Source organism: Pempheris klunzingeri, chromosome 14 (genome assembly GCF_042242105.1).
Source record: "Pempheris klunzingeri isolate RE-2024b chromosome 14, fPemKlu1.hap1, whole genome shotgun sequence".
Lineage (NCBI taxonomy): Eukaryota > Metazoa > Chordata > Actinopteri > Acropomatiformes > Pempheridae > Pempheris > Pempheris klunzingeri.
Genome location: NC_092025.1, coordinates 18,131,419 through 18,143,591, shown reverse-complemented (window position 1 = coordinate 18,143,591; position 12,173 = coordinate 18,131,419). Strand labels below are relative to the sequence as shown.

The following is a 12,173-nucleotide window of genomic DNA, read 5'->3' as shown; positions in this document are numbered from 1 at the left end:
CTGCCAATATGCTCACTGCCAAATCTCAGGTGATAGCCTCCAACACCTTGCTAGATCAGCCGTAACAATGAGAGCATCTGTCCCATGCTTTCTGTTCAGCAACCACTTTACCTTCCTATGTCTCTATTCTTGTTTCTGTCTCATATCCCTTTTTTTGATTCATTTATATATACAGGAATTTCACTTGTTGTTCCCCTGCAGTCTAGTTTAACAAGTCAGTTATCAGCTGTGTAATGCGGCTAAAAGTATATCAATGTGACAGGAAATGGCACCACCACAGTTTCATATCAACAGCTGCCCTAACCCACAAGTCATCCAACAAGGTGAGAAACTAACACAAAACACCAACCAAACACTTTGACTAAAGAAGAAATTCTCAACAAACTCAGGTCTAGACAAACATCCTTTTTTAAAATCGTGTTTCCGGCACAACCAGAGCCAAGAATGTATTTTGTATTTTTTTTAAAAAAGCCACTTTAGGTTTGGAGGGTTAATTCATCCTCTAAAAACACTACTTCTACATTATCCACCTCGACAAATTTCTCCTCAGGGTGAAATCCAGGCAAAAGCAGCCAAGCCCCGGCACGACATAATTCTTAAACATGTCACAACAAACATTAAAGATTCTTTTAAATTCGTGCCAAGGTACGCTGAGATTTCTAGCTTTCAAAATTTACTTTTGACAATTTTTGATCAGCAAAGTTGAAGTCACTATAATAATAACATATCATAACCTCTTTTTCCAAATAAAACCACTGCTAGAAGGCCACCTGATCAATATATCTGTGCGTCTCCCTTGAATAAGACGCAGTGCACTTGGACCTACCCCAAACTGTGAAGATGAGCCCTCGGGCCTCTGTCAAGACGACACTGATGTCTAACTGGTTTTCACCTTGGCTGTGTGTGAACACGCATGTTTGCTCACATTTTAAGAAAGCTCATGTCTGAATGGAGTATTTACATACTGAGCAAACTACAGCGTTTAGTCCAGGATGACAACAACAGGAGACGAGTATGCATGTCTTTGCATTTGTAGTATTTGATAGTACAGTTGCTAACGCATGTACGTTGCATGAAAAGTTGTCTATAAGGTCACAAATAAGTGTCAACATAACCCTAAAGCATTGTGGGAATTAAAATTAAATCAAATAAGGTTGGACCAAATGGAAAAATATGAATGATGACAATGTTATTTCAATATCCGTACATGTGTTTTATCTAAGGCTTTCTTTCGCAGATAAAGATATTTTTCTCTAAGTTTGTGAACCACTGGTTTACTGAATTCTCTCGGTGAATCGCCTACCAGAAACCCACCACATTGGACTGCATGAAAGTGAAACTGCGCCTGTTTTCTTTAACATTTGAAAGAAATGCAGAAATACTTCTGTGAGAAATGAGACTGACAGTTTTGGAACATTAGTTTAGATAAACGCTTCACAAATCTCATACTGTTGTATGTTAAGTTATTATTACTTCACTCAAAGCTTCATCATTTGTCGTGTTTACTTATTAAACCCCACAACTGGGCTTGTCTCAGCTTAACTGTAAAGGGGTTTGTCCTTCCATCAGTCCAATAAATAGGAACCCATTAACCAAAACTCAATTCATTTAAGGATGACATCCTTGTTTTTCATATAACTGCCAACAGCTGATGGCTACAGCTACCAGTGCTTTATAGATATTTGCAGGAATGCATCTCTGACCAATCAGATATCACAGCTAAAAATACCTGTTTTATAATTACTAGTGTCTGGCAGTACTGTGCCTTCATTTCTGTCTACTTGTGAAGCAGGTGGGACATTACTGTTGCGTGTATCACTGAGTTAAATCGCAGTGGGAGGATATTTCAGGTATCTTGTACCAACAACACAATGACGCCCTGGGAAACACTGGAGACAGCTGAAGTAATGCCGTCACGAAAAGGAACGGAAGCCAGAGACAAGCAGACTAAGTCGTAGTGTTAAAGATATGTCTTGATTTGCACCTGAATGAAAAATAAGTGTGTAAAAACACGCATGGACATGTTCTTGTACTACTTGAAACGTACGTGTGCACAGTTGTATGTGGGCACACTTTGTACATGAACACACAGCTACAAATAAAGATGCACAGAGGGAAGCACACACACAGGTGAACTTGTTGTTGTTTCTCACAGTCCTATGTGACCTACATTTACTTCCTTAAGCAGCGAAACACCCCAAACCAAAAGGCCACAAAAGACAGGTCACATTTAGACACTTAGAATTTTAGCCATGCAAGTGTTGTACGGTAGACTTCATTCTGCCCAGAAAATGCCTAAAAGAAGAAGATAAGGCCATGCAAGGTTCACACGGGAACATTATTTCCCGACCTCTCAATTGCTCATTCAGATGTGAATGACCGACTTTGACTGTAACTTGTGTGCATGGATGCAGAACCCAATGAACAACTCCGACACAGTGAAGTTTGGCAAACCACGTGCCATATTAACAATGAAGCATCATTTTGGCTGGGCATTTTCCAGGATGATGAAAGCCGTGGATCATACAGCACAAGAATGAATGGAAGCCAAAGGCCTCTAAAAAGAAGCGACAAACTTTTTTTAGATAAAAAACACACCGGTATTACCCTTTAATTTGCTGAGCTGCATCAGCACCGAGCAAACCACTCTCTTTGGTAGCTTCTGCTGAAGCAGACAGAGGCTCCTTTGAAATGAATCTCTCTGCACACACTCCAAGAATATGGCATCGACCACACACACCGATCAGCATCTCCTCCTCTGTTCTGTTCGCTCCACTGCTTGCTTAGAAAGCAAGAAGTCGCCACTTAAGTCTGTGTTTCTCTTTCTCTCCCTCACTTTCACCTTCCCTTGGGAGCCTGTGGCTTTGTGATGGTTGGAATTCCCATAAATGTCCGATCTGCACTGAGCGCAGGCAAAACCACTATAAATCACCAGGCGTGATTTGCTGTCTGTCCGGATGGCGCTGAGAAAGGTAGGCAGGGAGGGAGGAGCTGGACGGAAAACCGAAGAAATTGGGAAAGGTTGACGAGGCATAAAATCTGCGGTAGGAGAGATTCCCCCGCACGGCCAAACATCTGTGCAGGAGACAGACGCACCTACAGCAGCTCGAAGACGCTCGCATGCAAGAAATTTAGCCAGCAATCTAAACCAGAGGCACTTTCGGTGATGATTGTGGAAACAGTACACAGGATCTAAGCATGAAGAACAACTACTCTGACTTCCTTCAGTAGCACTGCAACAAACGATTATTTTCATTATTGATTAATCTGCTGAATAATGTCTTATGAACAATCCAGAGCTGCAAAATATTCAGTTTCCTATCAGATGTCATAAAGAACAGAGGTGAAGCCTCACTTGGGAGAATCTAGATCCAGCAAATGTTTGGCGTTTTGCTTGAGAAATGACCATCAAATGAAATGATTATCAAAACAGTTGCCAATTTGCACTATTTGAACTTCACCAGCGGTCTCACAGTAACATCCTTGAAATCTGGGAAAGGTCCCTGGACGTTAGTTAGTGAAGGAAGCTGGAGTGTTGCTTTGTACCTCCTGCCTGATCACCTCGGCCTGCGCTGACTAGACAATCCTCGGATCACTTTCTGTGTCCGGAGGCCACACTTCTGTGCTTGTGAGCAAGTCCAGGCTCATGAAAAAAAATGGTCTGGCAAAACACAATGCAACCAACACACCAATGCAAATAAAACACAAGTGAGTGAGGAAGAAGAGGTCACGCACGTGCGCCAGGGTGACCTCAAGCTAACAGCTCAGATCTGGGTTCTGAATGATTAACAATGGAGAATATGAACACTAACAGGGGAACTTAAACAGTCTCACATTTCCTGAAGTTCATCAGATTAAGAGAGAATTTGTGAACTTGCATGTTGTGATTGTACCCTTCTCACAACCTGGCAAGATTTTTTTATTCTTATTCTGAGCAGTTGCTTGGTGTTGTGGTTGTCGGAGGACGTGATTAATGATTTTGCTGATGCTCGGTGAGAGCGACACCACCACCACTTGTGTCTTAATATCAACGTTCTGTTCAATGAATCGTGATCGACAGGCTGAGACGGCTGCAGTCTACATTATGGCTTTATTGTGCTTTTTAAACACATTGACACACCGGCTTCTTGCGGCTTCAGTTTCAGGTGGATATTCGAGGTGTAACACAATCACAGGTATAATGTTTTTCTCTCAACTGCAAGCATTACTTCCACCATAAAAAGAAGCGCTTTACCTCTGAGAAACACTTGCAAAACACGAAAACGCAACCAATCCCTACATATTATGAATAACTGCACGGAAACATTTCACCTTGTCCGTCTTCCACTCAGCTACGTTAATGCTGGCTTCAAACTTTGAAGGGGAAACAGTGTGTTCAGCATCCGTGGAAAAGAAAAATAAATCCACTTCATTTGGCTAAATTTAGTGACTCGTACAATCAAAGTGCTGCCTATCGCGTGGCTGATGGCAAATCACACAGATCCACTTCACTGCCGTGACTGTGTCGTATATTTGTGGACTAAACACGGTTGTTATGGTTTGTTCCAGTGCACACAAAAGCCCTCTATGAAGGTGTGAAAGAGGCTTTCTACCTACCGTGCACCCACAAACAAACAGAGGATCAGAGCCATAAAAAGAGACCTTTTTCAAACGCGTCATGCAAAACTGAAGCCTGGCTGTTCTTTGTGAAACTTCTTTTTTTTTTTTTTGTACTCCGATAGTGCTTTGAGAAGTGCTAACACTTCAAAACTATTACCAGCAGCTGAACATGGATGGGAGTACAGCGGCGTGAGCTATTTTTGGGCACGGAGCGTAACTAAAGCAATGACAAGCCAGCTGTGTTTCCACAGGGAGGAGAGAGGAGGAGGAGGAGGAGGAGGACTAGGAGGAGGAGGAGGAGGAGGGATGAGAAAGCAGCAGTGATTAAATTTAACTGGCCTCCTTCTGGCTAAAGTTTACGCAAACTATCTCCAGGGCTTAGACGTGAGCCCTGTGATGGGAAGCTGTGATGTTGTGTTTTGTTGGACTGTGTTTGCAGGCCCATAGAGGAATAAGAGGGTTCCCCCCACCTGTAGCCACACTAGGGAACCAAAACCAAACAGTTTCTGGGTTGAAAAGTTGGAAAAAGTCCTGCAGCTGTCTGATTGAAAAAAAAAAAAATCTTCCCTGCCTAAAGATGATAAAACTACCCTGAAAGCCTCACACACTTTGATGAGGTCCCCTGACCCCCTCTCAAGGGCCCAGTTTGGTCCCTGCACCCTAGTTTGGGTGCCCCCTCTGACTCACTCTGTCCTGTGTGCCTTTTACTTTTCTCTGAGCTTCTCTGCACTGACACCCAAACGCATCCCACAAGGCTGAGCGCTGCCTCAGCGGTGTGTTCCTTGACTTGTAGCTAGCTAGCTGGTTCCAGTGGAGCTACAGGCTGTTAATTAGATCATGTACAGTGTGTCCTAATTACCACGTGACCGTGTGGAAAAGTCCCAATTATGTCAATTGTCCACAAACTTCCTGTCAGTCAGGCTGCCCTGTGAGCTCGGGTGTAGTTGGTGCTGTAGGTGTAGCAGCAGTGTGACTTTAGCTAACATTAGCCAGGCGAAGCTAATTAAAGACACATTAGTTTTGTTTACCTCTGCTGTCCGCAGTGAGGGCGGCTTCTTCAGGGCCAGTTTGAAAGAAGTTTCCGTGGCTCCGGTCATTTTCATAACTTCGGCTCAAATCCACCTTTCTTTTCTTTTCTTTTCTTTTCTTTTTTACTTCCTCTTCAGTAAACCTCACGTCTCCTAGTTTGAGCCGAGCAAACTCACATCCCCGTGGGGTCTTGTCCTTCTCCGTGCCGTGCCGAGCCGAGCCGAGCCGAGCCGGGCATGGATGGAGTTTTTTTTTACTCGATAGAGAAGAAAGACGCAAACTTTAACTTTCACCACTAACTCCCTCCGAGCCGGAGTGAACACTACAGGAGTGAGACGGAGAGTGAAGTCTGAGGGACCTGCCGCCTTGAATCGTGAGCATGTTTAGGAAAAGTCATGTCCACCTCGGTAGCAGATCCAGGAGTTCAGATTTAGATCCCTCCTCCTCCTCCTCCTCCTCCTCCTCCTGCTGCTGCAGATCGGAGTTGACGACATCTGTCTGCACGGACAGGATGCTGCCTTCACAAGCTGTGGGAAAAAAGACAACTTACAGGAGCAGGGACACATGGATGACACAAATTGACACTGGATTTGTTTGCTGCACATTGTGAAATAAATATTTACTGGAGAAAATGTTGCTTTTTTTTTTTCTGAGGTTGAGCATATGGTGGATCATTCATATTTATATTCTAGTGTTTGCACGCGTCCTTATGCAACTGCCGCACAATAATTTCCCTCAGTAAAGGAACAAGTGCAATATTTCATATATATTTATATATTTATATTTTCCCCCATGTGCAATAGCCTTTCTATCACCTCATTCTTTCATTCTTTCACCATACATTATTTTTTGTATATACTGTACATGTAAACATATATATATTTTATATTTTTTATTCCCTTTCTTTGTATGTGTGAACTGTATCTTGTATGTGTGAATCAGAACTGCTGCTGACTTGAAATTTCCCCATTGTGGGATAAATAAAGGAATATCTTATCTTATCTTATCTTATTCATAATGTTGTATCCTATCCTACAGTTTTCTTAACCTACTTGAGGTGTCGTCTGTGTAAGAGTTAATGTGGTAGATCGCTTAAGGGGAGAAAAAAGAAGATAAAAACAAAAATGAGTCACTTTTGTAGGCATGATCCACACAAACTGTGATTGATTAATTAGATTTATATGGTCGGGTATTGTTGATTTTCTGTGTCCAGCTATTTAAGTTATATCACACACGGCTAATGTCCTGCTTTTCCTTTATTTATTGCAAATGAAATGCTGCTCCTGAACTTTTTTTTGTCTTCTATAAAGACGTAAGCTTAACCAAACAACATCTTGTATAATATAGAGGAATAAAATAATTGTCTTGAAATAATTTAAATAGTTTTTTCTTCAGTCACCTGATACAGTCAAGAGAAAATAAATCACCTAAATGGTGTAACAAGTTACAACTATGGGAAGAGGGGATGTTAAACAAAAAGTACTGTAACAGTAGCACAACTAGCAAAGAGAACAGTCATATTTTTTCATTTGTAAGACATGTTTTTTTCTGTTTGTATTATCTAACTATAAAAGCATAGAGAGCCGTTTACTAGGCTTGGAGGTGGAGTGTAGGAGCTTGGGCAGGAGTCCGTGAACGCAGCACAGATCCTCCCTCTGACTCCTGACAGTCTGATCTCCGCCTGCATGGACGCCTGCTGCTCCAAATGCGGAACAATCACATTAGTGAAGCAGCAGCTCGCTCAAGACGCTCACGTCCTCTGGTTTAAGCAGAAAATCACCCGTCACACCCACCTTTTTACTTCTTTTTATTTTTTTATTTTACTTTACAACTTGTGCTGTTAAATCAAATCACCACCACGTGTTTGCTCGCCTCTCGAAATGCCTACTTCACGTGCATATGGAGTGGGATCACACTGATGTCCTCACTGACAGGAGGCACATTCACACTTGGTGCCAGTGTATTTGCCTACAGCAGGGACACTCCTTCCTTCATTGCATAACTGCGGTGTGTGTGTGTTTCATTTTACCTCCAGTGCCGCGGGGAGGGTGGGGTGGAGTCACAGCACCAGTTGCAGGGTGGTGAATTCAAAGGTGGGTAAAATGTGTGATCCAGATGTTGAGCATTAGGAGTTAAACCACCACCAATCAAAACAGAAGTGCTATTCTTGCACTGATTTATAGCTACTTTCCAGTCTGAGGCAATTTTAGAGCCACAGATAAATTACAACGAATATAAAACGTTTAAAACTGAAATGTGTGTATCTTTGGAGGGAAAGAGGGACAAATGTCTGAAACTGGTTCACGTGTGATGATTATACGGTCTTGGGACGGTTTATTCAGTGGGATTTGTGGGAAAAGAGGAAAGAAACCACAGCTGTTGTTGTTGTGAGGAAACACTAAGGTGGAGCTGCTCCGTTTAATTAGAGCCAAGCCGACGGTTTGTAATGTTGCTTTAATGCATTTCCTTCTAAACAAGTAAAAACCAAACTGTGTGATGGTACTGTACAGTGCTGTACAGTCTCTCTGGGCAATACCGCTCACTGTGTGTACGGTTCTTTGTTTCCCCCTTCGCTTCTCATCAATTCCTGAGTCTGAATTATAGCTCTTGGATGTCTGCTTTTCAGTTTTGGGAAAATTACCTCACATTCACACATCCAATATTTACTTTTCCAGGATCCCTTTGATTCTGCAACAGAAAACATTCCCAGAGACACAAAAATTCTTAACATCGGCATCTTTATTGCACAACATTCCCATAAAATTGGGAAAAAATAATCTGTGGAGATAATTCTTAAAAGACATTCTGTACAAATACATGGAAATAAACTGAGTATGTACAGTTTACATGAACCGTTACACATACCATGGGCAACTAAATAATTTATTTATATACAAAGAGAAGAAAAAAAAAAAAAAGCAGATATAAAGTCATACCTTTTAAACATAATGGCTGGGTTGTACAAAACGTAGGCTGATACAGCGGAGCATCTTCAATACAGTAACAAGCATGTATACATATCGATTTTAACAGCAAAATGAGCTCTTCCAGACGCATGTGAAGCGTTCGTGCCACATCTCCGTTAAGACTTGGGTCGTATACAGGGTGCGATTTGAGTTTGTAGACTATTCTCAGAGTTACACTGCCAGTTATTCCTGCTCTCTCAATATAGGCCGATCTCTGCGTGAAGTTCGACAAACTGTGCTTGAGAAGCCTGAGACGCATCCCAATCTTTAGGTAAGATATTTAGAAATGACTTTCCAGAAACTACTCTGCTTTTTATTGAGCTATCTGCTGACTAAAATCAACTTAGTCCCTCTGCCTGCAACTCCCACAGTACAGCTGTGGAGTACTGTATGGACGCGCATATACATTTAAAACTGACCGTCTTTGTTACAAATGATGAAGTCACTCCTTGGGGAATTTTTACGGCCGTGACAAATCAAAAGAAAATATAGATTAATTTCCTATGCTGCCAGCTGATGGCGGCAAAATGTAATAATGGAAACTGTGAAATAATGTCCCACTGGCCCTGCTGCAGGTTACACTTTATGCCCAGGAGAGAATCCAAAATCAGAAGCTGTGAAAGCTACTCGAGCTCCTTTTTACGCTCCGCAAATCGCACCCTTGTTATATGGCAAAGCAATCAAAATCATTTAATCTGTCAATGTAATGGAAAAAATCACAAAAAAAAAAAAAGAAAAGAAAAAAGTGAGCCGCTATAGTTTTGTATTTTGTATTCTGTGTGTTTTTGCGAGTATAGAAACATGTTTGAAAATAGTGTTGACTGATACATATTTCGCCCACTATAAGGCCTACTGTGTTCCTCTTCTCTCTGCAACAAACATCGAAGCTGTAAACGTCGTATAAAGGTGGGGAAGCTATAAAAGTGTGAAAATACTTCAGCATTTTGGTTTTAAAATATATGTAGATGATGCATGTTTCAGCTTTTCCACAGTAGAAAGGGACCCCCTCTCTTCCCTTCATCACATTCTGAAGCAAAAACATGTTTTCTTCTCTCCATTTTTTTGTGTAACGATCATCCTTAGGAATTTACCAGCCTTCCCTTTTTTCAAAGAACACAGCATAGAGTTTGCACGCAGTTGACGCTGACATTCCTCTGATTAAAATTAGCTTTAAAAAGTATACCTCAGGGTTTTCTATGGAGCAGCTGTAAATGTGTGTGTCATCCGCTGCCCATATGAAGATCTGAGGTAGTGCTGTACCTATGATAAGAATGTCAAAGCCACTTTTAGCCATTTTGAAACCAGTTTGTAGAAGCAAAAATCACAGAGAGCGTCGATTACCCCCAAACGAACTGAAAACAAGCTTTTAAAGTCAGGTGTGCATTTCAGTTTGAGAGAGAAAACAAAAGCTGTCATTGAGGGAAAATTTGGCTTGTAAACAAATACATGAAGATAAATGAAATAACATAATTGGCATGAGATTGATAAAGTTGTCAATGATATTTACCTCAAAGTAATGTTTAAAAATGTTCATCTGTTTCCTTTAAACTTGCAGTCCGTCACTTCGTACGACTGGATTGTACAGGGGAAAAAAAAGTAGTAGAAGAAACAAAACCCACTGTTATTATTATACTGGAGATATTTTAAAGTTTCATTCTCAACTGAAAAAAAAAAAAAAAGACTAAAGTCTTTGGCTTTTGTGTCCAAAAATAAAAGAGTCTTGTTTTAAAAGAAACATTCAAACAACGGGAGAAGGTCATTTCAGAGGATGCTTCAGTCATCCGCAAAGCCTTCCTCCATCTGTGGGACTCTGGTCTCTAGTTCCCCCCTGTGGTGCAACGTCAGCGTTGCACCAAATTCAGCAGCAGTGGTGGTGGTGGTGGTGGTGGTGGTGGTGAGGGGAGGCGCTGGCTGTGGCTGTGGTCCATGGAGATGTGCACTGCTCAGGCTCAGGGCAAAGAGCCCACTTAGCCCAGGCACGCAGGTCAGGAACCCAAGACTGGGGTCGGCTGTGGAGCATGGACGGCCGTTTTTGGGGCCTGGTTGGCACCACCCAGGTCTGACTGGCATCCTCAGGCACCTCGCTGCCATCGCAGTCTCATAGTAGGATCTGGGCCACGTATGGGGAGTGGGTGCTGGCCACTGCAGCCAACAGGGGAAGGTCGCTGGACTCGATCCTGCAGAAACACCAGAGCAAAGATCAGAACATGATAACATGTAAGCGTCCTACTTACAATAACAGCACCATTGTTCTGTGATTCAATAAGGATTGTGATTTCACAACTCTGACCTCAGTGGGATTTCTCCCAAGTCTGAACCCTGCATTGTTTTCATATGTATTTACTAGCTAGCACTCTTCTTTTTGGCCTTTTTTTGGCACCTTGCTGTGCATGTTGGATCATTACTGCCATCTGCAGATCAGCAGAATAGTTTGAATTGACTATTTATTTTAATATCCATGTTAGTGCGTGTTCATATGCATCAAACAAAGCAGGGACCTGCTAACAAAAACAGCTCCACAGCACTACTGGGTCAATTCAAATCATGATTTTATGATGTTCAGTTGAGAATAAAGGTTAACTGCTTACCCCAAGACCATGCCCAGTTCTTTCACATGGACTCTTGTCTGGCCCTTCAGATACTCAGCAAGCATCTTACTTTTAAAGTAGATTTCCTGCAGACGGTCCTCAAGGTGCATTATGCACTAAGGAAGAGAGGAGAGAGAGACACAAACATGGTCGGTAAAGCACAAGAATCAAAGCGGTGATTACTTTATACAGGCAAGTAAAACATTAGAGCAGAAAGACTAAGGAGTATAACATACAAAGTTGGGTGAGAGGTTGAGTTTGTAGAGCTGGTGAGTGGACTGCAATAAGCTGGAAACCAGGCTGGACACCAGGACCTCCTTCCCCAGCTTGTTGACGTCTGTGGCTCGTCTCTGACTGCTGGCCACCTGCACTGTCCACTTGTCTGTGTCTGCTATAATGCAGACGGCCTCTGCTATGGGCTCATCCAACACTGGATGCTACAGAGGACAAGACAACAGTCATTTAAACCAGTGAAACACAAATGAAGCCATGTTAATGCCTCAAACTGCTGAATGGTGGGACCTAATAAGGTGTAATGAGACAATTGCTTGTTTCACTGTGAAACAGTTTAAAACATTTGAATTAGTGCTGGTAAATAATTCACAATTAGCATTTATCTACTTTGAGTAGTACTGGCTTATAGGAATTTTTTTTTTACTTTAGTAGGTCCCTCAAATGGTAGTTGTTTTTTATGGGAGTGATTAAACTTTTACTTGAGAGTAAATTTTTCACTACTTTACCCAGTCCTGCATAAACAACAGGTCCAAACACTTCAGTCCTTTACCTGAACAGCATGGGTTAATTCAGCCATGAGGCTCTGCCGAAGCTTCTCGTCGCTGGGCATCCCATGCAGTACAAAGTCTGGCACGTAGGTGGGGCAGTAGCCTCCAAACAGAGAGCGGCCGAAATTGGCAATGCTTGGCTTTGAGTAGTTCTCCACTAGCTTGGACCTATAAATCATACATATGACATCACACGTTTGTTTTTTTTG

General features: G+C 42.1%; 2 protein-coding genes across 5 annotated transcripts in view; both read right to left on the bottom strand.

Annotated features, from left to right (window-relative positions):
* Positions 1 to 5,979, bottom strand: part of LOC139213416 (rap guanine nucleotide exchange factor 6-like) — a 134,915-nt gene extending 128,936 nt beyond the window's left edge. For both annotated transcript variants that reach the window (XM_070844100.1, XM_070844101.1), the window contains exon 1: positions 5,628 to 5,979. In XM_070844100.1, the coding sequence (XP_070700201.1) occupies positions 5,628 to 5,702 (75 nt within the window). In that variant the 5' untranslated portion in view covers positions 5,703 to 5,979. The remainder of the gene's footprint in view (positions 1 to 5,627) is intronic.
* Positions 5,980 to 8,365: 2,386 nt separating this feature from the next.
* The window catches only part of fnip1 (folliculin interacting protein 1), a 38,163-nt gene continuing 34,355 nt past the window's right edge, over positions 8,366 to 12,173 (bottom strand). For all 3 annotated transcript variants that reach the window (XM_070844102.1, XM_070844103.1, XM_070844105.1), the window contains 4 exons: positions 11,967 to 12,132; positions 11,419 to 11,619; positions 11,183 to 11,298; positions 8,366 to 10,771 (listed from right to left, as the gene is read on the bottom strand). In XM_070844102.1, the coding sequence (XP_070700203.1) occupies positions 10,693 to 10,771; positions 11,183 to 11,298; positions 11,419 to 11,619; positions 11,967 to 12,132 (562 nt within the window). In that variant the 3' untranslated portion in view covers positions 8,366 to 10,692. The remainder of the gene's footprint in view (positions 10,772 to 11,182; positions 11,299 to 11,418; positions 11,620 to 11,966; positions 12,133 to 12,173) is intronic.